At 45.2% G+C, this 19553-nt stretch overlaps 4 protein-coding genes across 4 annotated transcripts; 2 read left to right on the plus strand and 2 right to left on the minus strand.

Moving 5' to 3' along the window:
- Positions 1-1242: 1242 nt before the first annotated feature.
- Positions 1243-2879, minus strand: LOC101786450 (nifU-like protein 4, mitochondrial; the record flags this gene model as incomplete). Its single annotated transcript, XM_022822893.1, has 4 exons — positions 1243-1430; positions 1667-1778; positions 1866-1969; positions 2841-2879. Coding segments are annotated over 4 exons (321 nt in total), but the record flags the coding sequence as incomplete, so codon positions are not given.
- LOC101763271 lies at positions 2841-4731 on the minus strand. Its single transcript, XM_022829760.1, has 4 exons — positions 4714-4731; positions 3308-3559; positions 3120-3208; positions 2841-2968 (listed from the first exon to the last, which is right to left on the minus strand). The coding sequence occupies exons 1-4, from the start codon at positions 4729-4731 to the stop codon at positions 2944-2946; spliced, it is 384 nt and encodes a 127-aa protein (XP_022685495.1). The 3' UTR covers positions 2841-2943.
- Positions 4732-7614: 2883 nt separating this feature from the next.
- LOC101786842 (protein LONGIFOLIA 1) lies at positions 7615-13094 on the plus strand. Its single transcript, XM_004983950.2, has 5 exons — positions 7615-9079; positions 9581-9648; positions 9744-11381; positions 11486-11627; positions 12114-13094. Exons 1-5 carry the CDS (start codon positions 8920-8922, stop codon positions 12863-12865), a joined length of 2760 nt encoding a protein of 919 aa, XP_004984007.1. The 5' UTR covers positions 7615-8919; the 3' UTR covers positions 12866-13094.
- A 1243-nt stretch (positions 13095-14337) lies between these two features.
- On the plus strand, positions 14338-19163 carry LOC101752694 (ras GTPase-activating protein-binding protein 1). Its single transcript, XM_004983951.3, has 9 exons — positions 14338-14526; positions 15792-15844; positions 15925-16062; positions 16157-16708; positions 16887-17076; positions 17161-17282; positions 17352-17417; positions 17737-17800; positions 18173-19163. The coding sequence occupies exons 2-9, from the start codon at positions 15794-15796 to the stop codon at positions 18802-18804; spliced, it is 1815 nt and encodes a 604-aa protein (XP_004984008.1). The 5' UTR covers positions 14338-14526; positions 15792-15793; the 3' UTR covers positions 18805-19163.
- The last annotated feature ends 390 nt before the right edge of the window (positions 19164-19553 follow it).

Here is a 19553-nt window from a genome sequence, read left to right on the forward strand (position 1 = left end):
GAGAGAGCGGAGCGTGACGACGCTGCGTTCCGGTTCAACGACGCCATGGCCGCGGACACCGCCTTTCTGATGCCGATCGTCCTCAGGGAGTGCGCCGAGGTCTTCCGTGGGCTAACCTCCCTCGTCGATGTCGCCGGCGGCCTTGGCGGGGCCGCTGCGACCATAGCAGCGGCATTCCCGGATTTGAAGTGCACCGTGCTGGATCTTCCACAGGTCGTCGCCTGCAAGTGGTGAAGAAACGGAGGGTCCTGATGGGAGTGGAGGAGGCTGCAATCCTGCTCATGGCCTTGTCCTCCTCCTCATCCAGGTCCACTCTGCTACATGGCTAGGATCTCAACACCACCCAAAAGGCACAGCTCTCTGCTCAGTGTGTACATACAAAACCTGATACAGGCAGGACACAGAACATAACACAGGCCACCCAATGGTTTTCCAAGCCAACCATGAAACTTTATCGGATTATGGGAAGGCCTCTTTCAGGATGAAGCTGACGTTGAAAGGGCTGGATTCGTTTTTTTGATTCATCCACCTCTTGTGCAGTAGTAGATCTCTGATCTCGTTGTGTAGTGTCATTGGGGTAGAATCCGAAAGCGAAGCTGACTTGGGGAAGACAGGTTTGCCCTGCAAGAGGTAAGATGGTGGTCCTTGTCTGTGTTGTTCATAGGCTCCCTAATCGTGATTAGCAAAGACATTGTATGAGCTTTATTTTATCCACCTTGATCAATTACTATGTATGTTCTTTGTTACCCCTTGATTGAGGATGGGTGATCAAAAGCAGGCATCGCCCCTCACCATGTGTAATAAAAGGTCGAGTGAATAAAAGTGATCTTTTTATTTCATTTCAGTTGAGTTTTCTGTGCTTGTACGTGGCACTTAGACTTCTGATAATAATTAAAAAAACAAAACGGTTTTGCTTCTTAGACGAGCACCCAAACTACAAAATGTATTTGCTATATTCAACCGGCTGCAGAAGCAATACAAATCATACAGCACATGGAAGACAGATAGACAATCAGATGGAAGATAATCAGGTACAAGCAAAACAACCCCGTGATATTCGTAATTGATTAGACGAGCTCAGCATATATATACAGCAATTCGGCAAATGAAAAGCAATTCACAGTGTCACTTTATTTGAACCCTACTACAACTGATGTTTGGTTCAGACTACTGCTCTGCACTATCTATGGTAGTCTGCCTCCATACATTAATAGATTTGTAATGACTACTAATCATCACAAGAGTCTCTCAGAAACCAAACATGTGGATAACCTTTTGGGATGTCGAAACAGCCCCAAACATTTACGTGCAAAGTTTGCTACAACATTTGAAGAGGATGCGTTGACCCTTATAACTGAAAAAGCTCATTCCATCTGTCCAGCCAGCTCAGCTTCCTCGTCACCATCAAACTCTTGCTCTACTCCTTTCACCTGCCAAAGCAGTATGACAAATTAGCACAATAGAAATCTTAAGGCCTGCCACTGAGAATCAATGGATAATCTCCCCCTTTATGAAAAACAAATTATATGGAACAATTGCAATAGGAACTCATTTCCTGAATATCAGCACATGACAAGCAATCTAGTTATCAAATAGAAAACATCTTTCACATGAGCCACAAGCATTAACGACTGTCAGCAAGAACGTATAAATCACATCACGTTACCTCAGGTACATAGTGCATAAGCATGTTTTCTATCCCAGACTTCAATGTGACGGATGAACTTGGACACCCGCTGCAGGCACCTTGCATTTTAAGCTTAACTATCCCTGTTTCTCTGAAAGGATAGTGTCCTAGTGAGACGAAGGAATCCAAATATTCAATATCAGCAGACAGCATGCTGGGGAGGGAGAGAAAGACTAACGGATCAAACCCTCGGTATTCAATGTCACCACCATCATCTTGAACAGCTGGCCGAATGCGAGTCTCCAACAATTCTTTTATCATGGCAACTATTTCTGAATCATCCTAGGAGGAAAGAGTATAGGATCTTCAGTATCACAACCAAATGCTAGCCAGTATACCATAGGCAGTTGTCGAAGTGTTCCCAAGTCAAGATAACAAAATGGTACAATCAGAGGGTTGTGGGTTTCAAACATTTTTTTACCTAGGTGGCAGTAAAGCACTATTATAGATTACTAGGATTAGGTTCTGAGGCATGTTGCGTAAAGAGCACACAGTCAGATGTTTTAGTATCTCTATTTATCTCGTCATTACAGGTCACAGCTTCAAATGAGTTGATGTAGATGATCAGAATAATTTTATTTCTAAGCTATTCTGTACCCTGGTATTCTGTGAATAAGCTTCAAATGAGTCAGAACCTTACAGTATTGATGAGAGGCATTAGCATAAATAAGATTGTGTGTTTGTCAGCATTTCCTATCTGCACTTCATTGCTAGTTAGAGAATCTGGAGTCCAAAACTCCAAAGAAAAAACAAAGCATATCTCCTAGTAGTTCATAAACATGATTATTAGTCTTTTTTCGACAATGAAGACAAACCAAACCAAACAACAAATTAAAAAATGGCAATATTTCAGTATTTGCCTCCTGCCAACATTTCAGATGACAATATGAGCTCTAATCTTAATTAGCCTAAATTAGAAAATCTAACCATATCACAAAAGTATATCTACATATCCAGATGGGTAAATTTAACAGAAGGAATCATGCCCATCTGAAACAGGAATTCAGCAACGAAAATAATGTCAGTTTGGAAACACTAGAATTTCAAGTTGCAGCAGGCCAATTTCCTCTTATAATTCACTCAGCCCCCCTCGTTTCACCCAAACTCACCAGGCTATGGAATTCCAGAAGAAAGAAACAAACCTCTTTATTACCTGAATATTTCCGTTGCTGCCGGTTTGGACTCCGAGTACTCAATCGAACCAACTGCCACTGTAAGGTCCTAGTAATCCTGCTTAATGTGGTAGAATTTTTAGTCTACTCCGGCTCACAAGTTTTTAGTCTGGTAGGGCAGTCAAAACAAAATGAATTAACACCAATATATCAGCTGCCATTTGATATGCATAAGCACTACGCGTCTAGGTTAACAGATAACACATTTTTCCATTTGCAATAAACAAAGGATAACACAAATAAAAGAACAAAAAACATACCCAGAGATCTGATGTTCAACCGAAGCGCCAGAATGCAAGCTCACTGAATGAATCCCAAGAGGCTTCAGGGGTTTGCATATCGATCGCACCTGCCCAAACGACACCAAATTAACTAAGTCATTCACATTTGATTCATTAAAAAGCTATACAGATAAATACACAGTAAGCATCAAAATGGCAGTACCAACCTGCGTGGCCTTCTCCTGGGACGGGACGAGGTACAGCAGGAAGGGGCAGGAGACGACCATCCCAAGCCTCTCCTTCCTGGCGACGATGTCGCAGGCAGTGGAGACGAGCCACGCTGTCTGCTCCATCGTGGCGCACGCGCCGCTGGTGTCGAGCACGTCGGACGGCGCCGGGGAGGAGCAGGACCTCCAGAGCTCCACGCCCCAGTCGCCGCCGCCGTGGATGTTGCTGCCGCCGCCGTCCTCGGTCGCCACCTCATCCCGGATGGCATTGAGGCAAACCACCAGGAACTTGGACGAGCGGTCGAAGTCGAGGGGCGGCGCGGGGTCGACGCGAGGGGCGCGAGGCGTCGATGCGGAGGAGGAGAGGGGCAGCGCGGGGTCAACGCGGAGGAGAGAGGCGGTGCGGGGTCGATGCGAGGGGCGGCGCGGCAGCTGCGGGCGAGCGGCGGCGGCGGCGGCGGAAACGGATGGGGAGAGATTGAGGTGGCTGCGGATGGGGAGCAGCGGCGACTGGATGCCGGGCGCGGAGTCGGCGGTGGAAGCGGCGGCGGCGACGGCCGCGGCGAATGGCGAGCGGCAGCGTCCGCTAGCATGAGAAGTGGATGGACGGGAACTGAACACCACCCACGACGGAAGACCCACGTTCGGGAAAAAAAAGCTGGAAAAAAAACCGGGGGAACCGTTTGAGAAAAAAAACGGCGGGAGGGGCGGGAGAAAACGGGGGAGCCGGATCCGCGGGTGAGCTCGGTACGGAATAGTCTATTCCGTACCCAGGGTATTGTATAGTATAATCCTATATATATATATATATATATATATATATATATATATATATATATATATATATATATATATATATATGACACGCGGGACGCATGCAAACGAATCCTTTGAACTTGTATATAAACGCATTTCGGTCATTCCTTTTTCAGTTTTCTTGGCGAAGCATGCGCGTGCTTGTACATTATTCTTTTCCATGCATTATGTTATGTGTGATCGATGGTTAAACAAATTACGCGAGCGCACAGAAAAAGCGCATGCGCATGGAGGACCTGCTGGGGCAATTGTTCGAAAATTTAGATGCAAGGATCTTCAAATCTGTCTTTAGTTAACTGCAGAATAAATGACTACAACCGCCACGAGATTTACTTCCAATATACATACAAAACTTCCAGCGGAAGTAGCCGAGGGTGTGATGTCAACTCACATGGGAGATCTTGCAACTTGAACACCGATGAATAATATATAGCTTATTAAGACAAAGATGACAAGCTTGCTAATGATCATGGCAGATCCTCAAAGCTAAAAAAAAAATCAAGATATCATGGTATATCCTCAATTAAATAAAGGTTTTTTTATTGCTTTATTTTAGTTGGTACAAACTAAATGACACAGCGCACGTATACTAGCTGCTGTCCAGCCATTGCCCACCCTCATCATTGTCTCGATCAGCTTGGCGTACGGCCGGGGCGCTGCTCAAAACGCTTGCACAAAGAAAGCGCCAGAGAGATGCATGATATATGCAGAGATACTATACGAACGCGACCGCTAAGCTAACCTGCAGGCTACTACAGCTAGCAACTTGATCACCTTTGCATGCTGAGCCGGAATAATGCTCGTGCGTGCTGTTGTTGCTTTGTATTGTGCACATGCATGCATGCATGCATGTACATACATACACGGAGGGGGCGTACGTACGACGCCGGTACGGTGCATCCGTGCGTGCATGCATGCATGTGTCGTCGTCTCAGCGATGCCGGTCGTAGTCGTACATCTGATCCTCTGTAGCTGTACTCTCACTGAGCATTTATTGTGCGTATGGTATATACATGCAGTGCCATCAGCTTATCCAAGACATTTTTGTGAGGCGGAGGATCGAGCTATCCGTCGTCGGCCGCCGCCGTCGCCATCGGAGGAAGATGGCGGTCGCCGTCTCGTGTACAGTGTACTGATGATCGAGGGCTAGTAGCCTAGTACTACGTGCAGTGGACGAACGTGGCGGCGGGCGGCCTGATTCACCGGCGGCGGCGTCGTGCACCCGCGCGTGGCCGGCCGGGGAAATGGCAGGCATCTGTCCTGGAAGGCTAGTCTAAAGTGGCAGCGACAACACCAAAAAAAGAAAAGAAAAGAAAAGAGCATCAGTCATAGAATATGAGGTGATGTGAACCGGCCGGCCGGCTAACATGCGTGCCCGTGTTCTACGTCAGTCCGTCTCCAGCTTGAGATTCAAAGGAAGCAGGACATCGATCCTTTCCCATTCTTCTCGGCTAAATACACTTGATTTTCTATAGTTTATACTGACTTTTTTAATTTTAATAGAAAAATCCCCAAAATTAATACGCGGAATTAAAATAGTTTCGGTTAGGTTTATTCCATGTTAAACTAGAACTTTTCATTTTGAATTAACAATAGTAAAACAATCGTATAAAATGATAACATAAAATTGATCTAGATTTACATGATCTTTTCATGATGCATAACGTTTATATTTAAAACAGTATAATTATGTGTATGCCATTAATTGAAGTTTAATGGACTTGCATATATTTTATTTGGAACAACAGGGAGTGTATATACTCCTACATAGGCGAGTGATAACACAAGGAATCAAAATCAATTGAGGTGGACAATGCAACGAGTATATACATTATATAGGCGAGTGTCATAATTAAAGAAGCAAAATTGGGGATCCAAGTCTTACCAAAGAAGCAAAGAGTATTTGGGGAAGACCGAGATGCGTGGATAGCAGGGGGCGGACACTGCCGTCATCGATTTGAGCATCAACGTTGCAGCCGCCATGGTTGCTGCTCCCTACCTCGCGAGCTCCGCCTCCATGGCTGCCCACTGCAGTGCCGACGACGCCGAGCCGCCGTCAGCACAGATGCTGAGGAGGCCGCGGGGGCGTGCATCGGCTCGCCGTGGTGGTGACCGTGCAACACCGCGCGCAGGCAAGGGGAGAGGAAGAGAAGGCACAGCCGACCGCCAAGCAAATGTGCCATTTCATTGGCAGTTTAGCAATGGCAGCTCATGCAAACCGCCAAGATAAAACACAATTTTCTTGGCTGTTCTCTCATCTCACGCCAAGAAATGTATATACATTCTTTCTTGGCGGTTTCATTTCAGCTGCCAAGGAAATGTCCAGACGCCAAGGTAATCCAAGGAGTAGCAAACTCGTTCGCTAGCTGGTCGACGACACGTGCCGTGCATGCGTATGATCCTGCTGGGACGACAATGCAATGCACGCGGCGTATACGGACACGCGTACATGCATACAATATTGTTCGGCTGTTGTTGTCTCGCACTCATATATATCTATATCTATATATATATATATATATATATATATATATATATATATATATGTATATGCGTGTGAATATACATGCATGCTTGGGTTGTCGCCGTCTCGGTCTCCGGGAGAAGATGGCGGTCGCTGATCTCGTGCCGGGAGACGACGACGAACGGGCCCGGCCGGCCTTACCGGCCGGCGTCGTACGGCAGCGAATGAGGCAGCTTGCTTGATCGCCAGCTGTATAACATGCACGCCCGCGTGCCTCCTTTGCTTTTCACACTTTGCTAGAGATTTCAAAAGCTTGAAATTTGGTGATTATGCTTTCAGTTTCCAATCTGCAATAATGTTAATAATCTATCTAAAGAGAAATCGTCCTTGTTCTTTCCTACTTGATGATGCCCAGATTCAGGTTCTAGCAGAAACAGGATCTGCAATTCAGGGACATGATGTCAATGGCACGTGAGGGCCTTGTGTATCACTGAAAAGCGACAGGCTAAGGGAGGGAATTTGCAAAATTGCAACGACAGGGAAATGGTCATTCCTTGAAACTACATATATGTCCATCGATATAATATGGAAATTTTGTATCATTAGTGTAGTCGTCTTTAGAAATTATATCATAATTTTATTATCATATTTACGGTGTAGATAATCCACAATATAAACATTAGCTTCAAGTTAGGAGTACATCTCAAAGGACCGCGACAAGTCAAAAACAACCAAGAAAAAGAAAAGAACGGACTGCTGGTAAGGAGGAGAGTACGGAATCATCATGAATCGAGGCGGACAAACATGTAGAGGCGAGCGCAAACCGACTAGAAGATATCGTGACCACACCACAGAGCAACACCACAGCACTACAGCTAGCGATCAGAGTGTGCAGTGTAACTGCCTAACAAGATCTGCCAACATCACCACACCGGTCCCCAAGCACAACACATTAGCTCCAAAACTAGCAGCAGAACACTTGCAATCTGGACTCAGCTTGGCACAACTCCAGACGCTAATAGACCCGTGTTCGTCATCATGAATTCCTTATCTGTAGAAAGCGATAGCCGATAGGTTCTGTAGCCCGTCCTCCGATCACAAGGAAAACAACAGCAACAGGATGTTGCGATGCCGTAGTAGGAGCAGTTCTTTAATCACCTACTAGGCTACAAAGAGGAATCTGTCAGTTCATGTATCGCGGAGTTGTGGAGCTGATGGGATTTCCTGGCATGTATCAGCGAGGGACCATCTCGCGTGTACCATTCGATCGGCGTGGCAAACGTGCATAACTCACCCAGGCACAGCAAGAATGAGCTGTTCTCACTCTTACCTGCAGTTGAATGCGTCAGTTCCCCATTGTCCATGCAGGGGATGCGCTGCCAACCTTCGATCGAACAACTGCGAGCACGCTCGGCCGCTCGTCCTCGTCCACAACGTGATCCACATTCCACGGACGTAATAAACTGGTCGGACAATTCCGGCATCGTGCTCCGGGAAGCTGCACATGCTCTGGCCGTCCGGCGCACCGCTCGGGATGGAGGAAATGGAACACAACCGTCCACACCCAGTGAGAGATAGAAGAAGGAAGAAAGAATAAGCTGATCCGGCACGCGCTCCAACGCAGCTCGCCATATGCGGATGCGGCGGCGGCTTGGCTTCTCCGTTTCTTTCCATGAACGGCCGAGGATGGGAGTGAATACGGCGAGGGGGAGAGGTAACCCTTCCAATGCCGCTGTTGCCGGGCAGCTAGCCGGGGGACCAGCGACGCCGCCGAACAAAGGAGCACGGTCAGAGCCGCTGCCGATGACCATGACTCCTTAACAAGTTAACATTCCCTGCCCTTCCTCCTCCAGGCCACGCTGAATGAGGTGGATGAAGATGGGGATGCATTCTGACAGCCATCACATGCCCCGCGCCCACAATGATCGGCCCACATGGCCTGTTCACTGGTATTGTATTGCGGGGTGCTGGTGCAGGGCCAGCCACGCCCCCCCTTGCACTGCAAGGACGACACATCCCCCTTCTCCCTCTCATAAATCCACGGCGCCTCTTGACATCTTCTCTCTCCCCCCTCATGACATAGCTGATGAGCTGCTCACGAGCAACATTCCACTCAACTCTTTGAGTCCACCCATAGACCATACTCCGTAGAGACAGAACGAAACAGAACAGAAAAGAGAGCTCTGTAGTCGGCGGCACCCGCTTTCGTTCTCTTCTGGTTGCGAAGTTCTTGTTGTTCTGGCAGATATATCCTCGGCCTCCAATGGCACCAAGTCCAAGGTGATCAATACCCAGTCTTCCAAAGGATTGTTTGAGCAAGAGCTGCCCAAAAATGCCGGCCAGAATGGCGAAGGGCTTCTCCCAGGAGGTGACAGAGTTTGACCGGCAGATGGGGTGCATGGCAGGCATGTTCCAGATCTTCGACCGCCGCCGCCTTCTCACCGGTCGACGACGTGGCGGCAGCCCTGGAACCGGGAACGAACTGCCTCCAGGTACTTCTCGTTCTAGCAGCTCTGCTTTTGTTTTACTTCAGATTTTCAGAGTTTGTTCTTGCAACAAGAGTGCCTGTTCCAAGTCAAAAAAAAAAAAGACTATCAGGAGACAGGTCGAGTTGTACAGCACATAATTCTGGAAAGTATAACCTGCATGAAGCCAAATAAAACAGGGTCTAAAGTTTACTTCACGTAGAAAGTACCATGCAAATAAAAAAACTCCCTTTCTTGGGATGCACATGGACAAGAAACTGACACCATGATGACCAAAGGTATACTGACAGCGAAGCAGTTGCAGAAATGTATACACACAGAACAGATAGAAGATAGATGGGGCCAAGGAAGACATCAAAAGTTACACAATAATTATATTCATGCAAAAGAAAATGATCGAGGGTTCATATGTGTTCCGATGTTTACCTTTTTTTATTTATCATGTCCATGGATTTTCGTGATCACCTGCATCGCATGATAAATTGCATATGTGTTTCCTTTGTCTAGGTCACGATCTTCCAAGTAGCAGCACGTATGCCCTGGTGCATAATTCAGCTAATCCAAACACCACTCCGGTAATTTTCACATGTTACAGTAAACTTATATCTCGCTCCTTGTTTCACCAAACCACGGATTACTCACCTTAACTTGATTTGAATTACTTGTGCAGGAGAATTCGTTCAGCAAAAGTATGGCTGAGAACACTATCCTCTCAATGGAATCATCAAGAGTATCTTCATCTTCGTCATCCTGCTCTTCATTATCATCCCTGGACGGCAGCAAACCAGTACAGCAGGAACTCCCTTACATCAACAAGGATCCTGCTGTAGGAAGGACAGTGAGGAGCTCACGAAGCTTAAAATCTTGCAATAAAGAGGTTAAATCCAAACGGAGAAATACTGATTTTAGAGATGTCGTAAAGGACTCCATCAACCGGGAACCTGGTGTCCTAGCCATCAAGACCACAACGATGGCGCAGAGAAATGGATTGCACAAAGACTCACCAAGGCCACTGTTGATATCCAAATCAACAGATGGAACCTACGTGATTGCGATCGATAGAAGCAGTGAGCTTCCAGCATACACTGATGAATCTAGAAGGCAACCACGTTTCTCCTGTGACGATCGACAGCTGCTGCAGCAGGTAGAAGCCCAAGATAGCCAGATGCCTTCATCAAAGCTCAGGGAGCTTCCTAGGTTGTCCTTGGACAGTAGGAAAGAGTCTGTCAAGCCAAGTTCGCATCTGAAAAACTTTGGTTGCGCAAAAACCGATGACAGTCTCTATGATAATGTGAAGAGCCAAGAATCCCCAAGCCATCGGCGGGCAAGTGGTGTCATTGCCAAACTCATGGGGTTGGAAGAGACTATAGATAGCTCTGGGCCTGCAAGATCACATAGACAAGCCCCTGACATTCAAAATGGTAACCCGTCAGACATCCCCAGGAGTATCCACCCTGATCCTAGTGTATCACAGCTGATGGCTCAACCTCCTATACTGAAAACCAAACCTTCCACAAGAATTGTCCCTGAAGCTGCACCTTGGAAGCAGCAGGAGAGGGGTATAACAAGATATTATGATGAAGCAAGGCCAATATCTGTATCCACCTATGATGACATAGAGAGAAGGCTCAGGCATCTCGCATTGTCTGAATGCAATAAGGACTTGAGGGCTCTCAGGATACTTGGCAATTTACACACAAAGCACACACCGTGTCAGAGAGATTACAGTGCCAGATTACTGCCCATTCAGAAGGCAACTGCTGAAGGAAACACTACTGGTAAAGACCTCCAGTCTCCAGTTGTGATCAATAAGACGGCAAGAAGAATCATGAGATCGAAAGCTTCAGTTGCTCCCCTTGCAGCCCCAAAAGTCCACCGAAAGTTGCAGCATGAAGAGCGTCCTTTCACCAGGAAAAGTGACAGCAGTGGCAGGAAGAAGATCCATTCTCACAACAAAAGAGATCATTCCAGGGCAGAGGAAGCTGTAGGCAGCATAATCTCACCACCGCCTTCTAGATCGTTGAGCCCAAGACTTGTGCAGAAGTCAGACTGTGGACGGATCCCTTTGGCAGTTCCACTGATGTCACCAGCCAAGACACTCAATGAAGTAGTGTCCCCAAGAGGCAGATTAAGGTCAAAAGCTTCACAAGCAAATAGCATCTGCCGCGATGATAAGATGTCAATAATTCCTGAAAGTAGAATTTGTTTATCCAAGCAGGTTGATATGGGCATTATCGATTATCCAAATCCTGTTAATGTCAACACAGCATGCAGCCAAAGTAATACAACTTCGACGTGGAATCATGAGGTACAACTAATTCCACAGTAAAGACCTGCAGTTGATTGTTGCATGTTTCCATCCTTTATCACCAGATAATGGTTATTGAAAGACTCCCTCCTTTTTTCCCCCAGGAAACACCTCCAATTCTATCTTCTGACAAGAAGAACATCCATACGCTGGAGAACATACCGAGTCCTATATCAGTCCTTGATGCCACGTTCTGTCAAGATGGACTGTCACCTTCTCTGAGAAGCATGTCAAATTCTTTCCAAGGTGAGAAATTTGTCTGTCAAACCATTCTTCACACAAGTATTATCATTGGGTTTCCATCAATCCAGAAACCATATTGTTCGTCACAGGACAAACATACTTAGCTGTAAGCACATCCAACAATCATAATGACAAGCAACTCATAATCAATGCAACCAAATGTGGCTCGTTGTCCAGCATACCAGGAAGAACCACAGTAAATTGGCAGTGCTTGTGCGAACCAGTTAAAGAGCACCAATTCTTCACTGCCAGTAGTAGTTCATGTCTGCACCTAACATCATGGAGCCCCACATGTTGCAAATGCCCATACAGGGACATAGTATATGTTTTCCTTGTGCATACATACTTATGTAGATGAGCCCACAAGTATAACTGATTTTCTTAGCTGGACTGTTCATGTTTAGCTTGTTCTCAGAGCCCCCACATGTTTGCTGGATTGATCGTTCTAGCCCTTAATGCTCAACTAACCTTTTATCTTAACTTGTTCAGATGTTGCGACACATACATTGGATGAGTGCTGGAATCCAGTAAGCCTCCCTGACACCCCAACATTGAAGAAAAATATTGAGGGTAACCACATAATACCAGAAAACATGAAAGCCCTCATCCAAAAGCTTGAACTCTTGCAATTGTTGAGTGATGAGGCTCCCAGCACAAATGACAATTTGTTGACGGTAACTGCCAATAAAGACCGCCATTACATTTATGAGATACTCTCAGCATCAGGCCTCCTACGCAGTGAACTAAGCTCCAAGATGATCCCCTGTCGGTTCCAGCGGAATACACCATTATCTTTCGAAGTGCGTAGTCAATTCCAGCTGCCAAGCTATACAATCAATCCTGAGGTTTTCCTTATCCTTGAACAAGCAAAACCAGCCGCAGGAAAGCTTCACCGCAAACTCATTTTCGATCTTGCAAATGAACTCATTGCTCAGAAAATACACGGTGGCGGTTCTGTGAGACAACAAGTGCAGATGATTATATGTAAAAAATCAAGCGGATGGCATCTTTTCAAGGAATTATGCTCAGAGATTGAAATGCTCCAACCTGAGGCCTCAATAATAAGATTCTCTGAAGAGGAAGAGGAAGAGCGCAAGCTAGCAAAGAATGCAGTACATGAAATGGGAAAATGGAAGAGTTTCGACAGCGAGCTACAAGGGGTGGTTCTGGACATTGAAAGACACATCTTCAAGAATCTCATTGACGAGGTCATAAGTAGTGAAGCCATGAGAAAGGTGTAGGAAATGGAAATATAAAGAGACAGTTGTCCTTGAGAATCATATAGACTAAACGGTTTCATTGTTTTCCTATTTTCCATGAAGTTGACCTGATGGTAAATGTAATTGCATTTTAGCAGCTGTAAAGAATAATAAGTTGTACAAGTATATATGAAAAATCCTGTACAAAGAATTAGTTACCCTACAATCTTTGATAGAAGATGCAAATACTACTGAAGAATAAAGTTGTTCCCTTGGCCATGCGAAGTTCAAATTCTAGCTCCTACAAACACCTAAAACCATCTGTCCCTACTATTTAAGCATATGTTTGGGCTAACGTGATAATTAAAACCACCTGGCATCAGCATTGTTAGAAGCATCTCACATTCTTACAAGCAACACAAGATTTATCTGATAGATCACAAATAGGAGTGTGTTTGGCTGGACCCAATGCTTTGGTAAATCAGTGGAATCGTACAAAAAGATCTTTTTGGCTCTAATGGCATCAAATCTTCTTGGCGTACTTAAACTTTGTTCTTAGAAAAAAAACATGGCTATATTTTGTCAGTCTTTAGTTACAGACCAAATATACCTGGACCCTAATTGACACTGGAACTCTATACTTATTTTTTTTTCACCTACGTTCCTTCAACACCTGCTTAACTGGGTATCTCTAACGCGAATTTCTCAAGGTGAGACAATATTCATCAGGCATTTGGAAGCAGGAAATGCTCCTAGGTTTGAGTCCATTATGTATTTTGGCCCGAAGGTGGTTAGGATCATATAATCCCCAGAGTTGGAGGCATCAAAACCTGAGTCCGATTCTTCGTTCCTAAACAAAACTACATATCCCAAAAATATTAAATCATTCGCTGCAAGGAAATGCGCCCAGACGAGAAGGAAATCATAATGGATTCGAGATGGCAATAAACAAAGGTGGGGTTTCGAAGCGCAAGGACCTGTTTACAGGAATTGTGAGCAGCCCTAGGACCAGAGCCATAACTTCCCTCGCGGTGGTCCGGGCTTCGGGGTAGCGGCTCCAAGAAATGGATCGATTCCTTCGACGCGAATCGCTAGTTCGGCCATGGCGGGGATCCTGGCCGAGCAACGCCTTCCTGTACTGTGACAATGCCTGAATGAAGGATTGAAAGGGGAGAACGAGTGCAGAAATGATGCAATTTCCTTTTTTCCTTCTAAATTTACGCAAACGTAATGCTAATTGAATAGTGTTTTGTGATATTCCCTCAAAATTCATGTAGAATGAAACAACTAACAAAAATTCGGAGGAAAAAAATGTTTGGTAGAATAAAATTTCTGTGAAATTGCTTCCGAATTTCTTCGTAATCGAGCCCTCCGTTAGGTCAGTGACGCAGACCAGTGGACCCCACGAGTCAGTGCAGCGGTAAAAACCGCGACAGGGAAGGCGAGGGAGACCCCGTAAAGTAAAAACCACACGAGTGCGCGTACAAAACCCTTTCCAGCTTTTTAAACCCCTCGCCTGGCCCCGTGTAAAACTACCCGTGTTCGCCGCCGCCGCCGCCTCCCTCCTCCTCAGCCTTTCCTAGGGTTTCCTCCCGCCCCACATCCGCGGCCGCCGGCGGCGTCGTCTCGCGGCGGCGTCGGCGAAACCCGCCCGCCCGCCTCCTCCTCGGTCGCGCCGCGCCCCCCTCTCCTCCGCGAGCAAGGTATTGCGCCTCTTCGACTCTCTGTCTCTTCCTTCACTGGTGGCGATCTCTCCGTCCTGTGGGTTTTGATCCGTCTCTCGATTGCTTGGCGTCGGGAAATGTCGCGGGAGGGTTTCGTGGGGTTCCTATGCTCGTTCCACCGGAGGGATTTGATGCCCGGCGCGGATTAGGTTTTTTTATTCCTCTACGGGCTTTGGACGAGCGCGCGGCGCTCGCCGTGGTGCTAGTGGTTCAAGTTTTTCATTTTAGCGCGGATCAGGTGAGAGAATAAAGCGAGGGTCCAATGATTTTGTTTTGTCTCTTATGGAGGACTGGAATGGTTGATTAAATCGTCGAGTTTGTAGTCCTCTCAATTTTGCTTAACGCAAGTCCCTCTTCGGATTTGCTTGAAATCTTTGAATTCGATGGCTGTGGCTTTAGTGATTCCTTATGCTATGTGTTCATGGGTATTAATGAATTAAATCAAAATGGCTTCTTTTTGTGGACATGGGGTTCATCCTACTCAGATTAGGTAGGACAAATTGATCTCATGTGTCATAATGTTTAATACCCAGACATTATAATTTTTTTAGGATAGAGAGATTTTGCATTGCATATTTTATTTGTTTCATGTGATCAGTAGCTGATACCTGATGAAATCTACTGTGCATAACAAATCACGTTGGACATTGTTGATGGAGTTGTGCAAACATGTCGTTCTGTCAGGGGATTATCTGGGAGATGCTGGTCATCACTCTAGCGAAAGTGGGTGGTCTGGAGTACTAGTAACCAAGAATTTCATGTTTTTTAGCCTTTTAGCTGCTATTTGCTAAAACTAGACCTGTTGTCAATATTAGGATTTATGAAAATCTATTTTTTTCTTATGTAAGTTTAGAGATAAAAAGTAATTCTGATTTCGCTCTTAGTATTCTTTCATTTACGTCCTTGATTGTCCACTCATTGCATTTGTGCTTGTATTCTTTCATTTCCGTCCTTGATTGTCCACTCATTGCATTTGTGCTTGTGGTTCTTGTGAGGTAGTATATTTGTGTCACTGTATACAGTCAACTACTGAACTACAATTTTTTCAGTACATGTAGACATTGTGTTTATTGATCCATCACCTTTGTTTTGCCATGTCTACTGTTTGTATTTTTCTTGGTTTTGCAAATGTTGCAGGCAATCATCTATTTATGTCTTGAAACTTCCATTCAAATCTTCTTTGCTAAATATAACCATCTAACTGTTGTGTTTGCGACAAGGCACTAATCTGTTCTTCCCCTCAGCAATGGCAGGGCAAGCAGGAAACCCAGCAAACCATCATATAAGTCCCCACGTGGTAATCTGTGTTCTCATTTGTTTCAGTTCAGTACTTAGAATAGTTACCAGGCTTGCTGAATGTTATTTTATTGTTTACAGATAGGCGGCGCGTTTGTTCAGCAATATTATCACATTCTACATGAGCAACCAGATCAAGTGCACAAGTTTTACCAAGAATCAAGTATGCTTGGTCGACCAGAGTCCAATGGAACCATGGTGTATGTAACCACTCTTGGTGTAAGTTCTAGTACCAGGATCTTCTGACTTTTGCTACAGTAGGCATACTCTCTGAAACAGAGATTAACTCTTGTGCCATCCTTCTTCTGAACAGAACATCAATGAAAAAATTATGTCTATGGACTTCAGGAATTGCTTAACAGAGATAGAGACGGCTGATGCGCAGTTATCTCACGAGGATGGTGTGCTCATTGTTGTTACTGGATCCTTGACTTCAGATGAAGGCGTTTGCCGTAGGTTTACCCAGTCATTCTTCCTAGCTCCACAAGAAAGTGGTGGCTATTTCGTTCTCAACGATGTGTTTAGGTTTATATCAGAAAGGAAACCGGCTGAAATTAATCAAGTTGTTACTCAAGAAAATGAAAGTAGTCAGAATGGTAGATCTGCATCTGAATCATGTTCAGCATTACCAGAACCTACTCCAGCTGACAGGAGTGTGATCTCGGACCATGTGACAACTGAGAATATTGTCACGGAGAGGCAAATTAGCAACCCCCCTGTTAATGGAACTGCTGTTGAAAATAATGTTCATGCCGAGCCACCTGTGCAAGTGGCCAAAGAGGATCCTAAAAAGGCCCCAGTCGCTGCTCCTCCCCCTCCTGCTCCAACTCCGACAGATGTTACTAAGAAATCTTATGCATCCATTGTAAGTTATTTATCATTCTATTCAGTTTATTGGGATAGACATGCTATTTTTAGTAACTCAAGTACCTTAGTGCTGATGCCTTGCTCTAAGTGTTGTGCAGAAATGATCTGGCTGGAATCACTTTGTGGACTTTTAGTTTGCTTCTTCTAATTACATACCTGTTACGACTTCCTTACAGGTGAAGGACATGAAGGAGGGCCCACCGACTCCACAAGTTGCCAAAACAACTCCATCAGTTGCCAAACAAAAGCCAGCTCCTAAGCCAGTGTCCAAGGCTGTCGAAGGCCCGGAAAAATCATCTGCGAAACCTACCCAAGCTAATGAAACCAGTGATGGGATTGTTGCCCAAAACAACTCTTCTCGCAATGGTTTGTTTTGGTTCTGACTTTTGCATTGCTTTCCTTTTTGGTGGTATTACTCTATTAGCAATACTGACACTATATTGCCTGTAGAGCCAGGCTATTCAATTTTCATCAAAAATTTGCCTTTCAGTGCAAATATTGAAATTGTCGAGGAGGAGTTCAAGAGATTTGGCACTATAAAGCCAGGAGGCGTCCAAGTCCGGCACAACAAGGTTGGAACTTTTAGTTTTTTTTCTATTTGTGGTGTTTAGTTTTAAACATTTCTTATTGCGTTGGTGCAGGATGATCGTTTTGTCTTTGGCTTTGTCCAGTACGAGTCCCAGCAGTCTATGCAAGCAGCAATTGAGGTTAGCCTTTTATTCAGTTCCTTCTAATCACTGACTGTTTGTACTAGTTAGCATCCTTTCTGGACCATGCCTTACTTGAAAAGTGGTAAATTTTCAGTGATCAAAGTCATCCTTTTTTTTAATCAAGATTTTGAAAGTTTTCAGCCCCTAAAGTACATTTACAATTCGCATTTATACTTTACTGCAAATTCACTGCATGTGTCATGCGTGGATGGTGCAGCTGGATATGTATATTTCAGATAACTGCTAAATCTTTTCTGCCTGATAAATATTTGATTATGATATTGGTTGTGATGATCTGTCCTATTTGTTTCTGCAGGCATCTCCGATTCATATGGAGGAGAAAGAAGTCCATATTGAGGCGAAAAGAGCCAATTCACGAGGTAGGCAATCTACCTGATCTGAATAGTAAACTGTAGAGAGTTTTATGCCAAGATGTATCCATTTCACCATTTGGTACTGTAGCTGTGCTAAATTCTTCCTGTTTGGTATTAAGTATCTTCCAGATAGTTTGACTTGTCAAAATGGTTTGTGTGTCTTGCAAATATGTGTAGAGGACATGACAAGATACTTTTTAGGGTGCTATTACCTGCTCACCTTGTTATTAGTGATTATTGGTTGGTATTATTTTGAAGTGAATATTCTAAATAGCATTATTTCATTACTTATTTTGCTGAGCATTTTTAAACACTTTGATGCTATTGTTTGATTTATGCAAATGTCTATGGGTACTCAGACTCTGTACAATGTTGTAGGTGGTCGTTTCCAATCTGGCAGGGGGGTGTACCATGGTGATAACTTCAGGGGACGTGGTGGCAGCTATGTGGACAATGCAAACTATAGAGGCAGCGACAACTTCAATCGCAGGAATGAAGGCGAGGGCTACAACCGCAGGAACGATGGAGACTTCTACAACCGCAGGAACGATGGAGAGATCTACCGCAGGAACGATGGAGAGATCTACAACCGCAGGAACGATGGAGAGAACTACCACCGCAGGAATGATGGCGATAACTACAACATCAGGAACGAGCGGAGTGATGGTGATAACTACAACCGCAGGAACGAGAGGAGTGATGGTGAGAACTTCAACCGCAGGAATGACGGTGAGAACTTCAACCGCAGGAATGATGGTGATAACTACAACAGAAGGAACGATGGTGGCGAGAACTTCAACCGCAGGAACGATGGTGGCGAGAACTTAAACCGCAGGAACAACTTCAGAAATCACAATGAGTTCTCTGGTCGTGGACGGGGGCCACCTCCACCAGGGAATGGTTACCACCAGAATGGGAATGGTCTCCACCCAGCTCGACCCTTCCAGAATGGGAACGGGAGGTTCGGCCGTGTCAACAGTGGCCCTAAGCAATCGCCAGTTGCTGTGTAGAGGCATCAGGCGTCAAAGTAGGATGCTTAAGGCTACATTCAAGTGAGTGTAAGGATTATTTCTAGTAGGAGCATTGCTGATCAGACAGCTTCCAGGGGCATCTCAAATTCTTTTGTACTGTGTTGGGGTCGCTACAAGTTTAGTAGTGGCAGTCGTCCATTGATGGTAGGTGAATTTTGTTGCCGTTGATAAGCTTATCAACTGGTTGTTGGACTGGTGGTCCGTAACTTGTGTCATCTGCCGATCAGGATTGGGAGATTGGACACTTATCTTATGAAGTGGCGCATACAGAAATTTGTGCCCATGTTTACTACCGTTGTTAGTGTAGGAGAGGCAATGCGCTTGTTGCTATATCTTTACATGAAGCATCAGTAACTGCATCACCTCTGTTCTTGAGTTACTGCCTTGAGTTTTCCGCTGTGACAAAGCGAACGGCTTACGAGGAGAATATCAAACCTACGTAGTGCTTTTTTTTTAATTTTTTTCCGATATGGGATCATAATCTTTTGTATTTGTCCTGTCAGGTCATATTTGTAATATATTACGAAGTCAATTTGGCAATGAAAAGAAAACGAGGTTGGGGCAAGGGGGGTATATAAACCCCACCTTCTGAACAATGGTGAGAAACCAGGGTTCGACCCTTGGTCGGCTAGGGCCTCCCCAGGGAGACTAACCAGCTGCACTACGGACCATGGAAATGTAACTGTCAAGCATCGTAACAGGGTCCCAATGAGATATAGCTCCTGATT

The sequence above is a fragment of the Setaria italica genome, chromosome IX, assembly GCF_000263155.2.
Source record: "Setaria italica strain Yugu1 chromosome IX, Setaria_italica_v2.0, whole genome shotgun sequence".
Classification (NCBI taxonomy): domain Eukaryota; kingdom Viridiplantae; phylum Streptophyta; class Magnoliopsida; order Poales; family Poaceae; genus Setaria; species Setaria italica.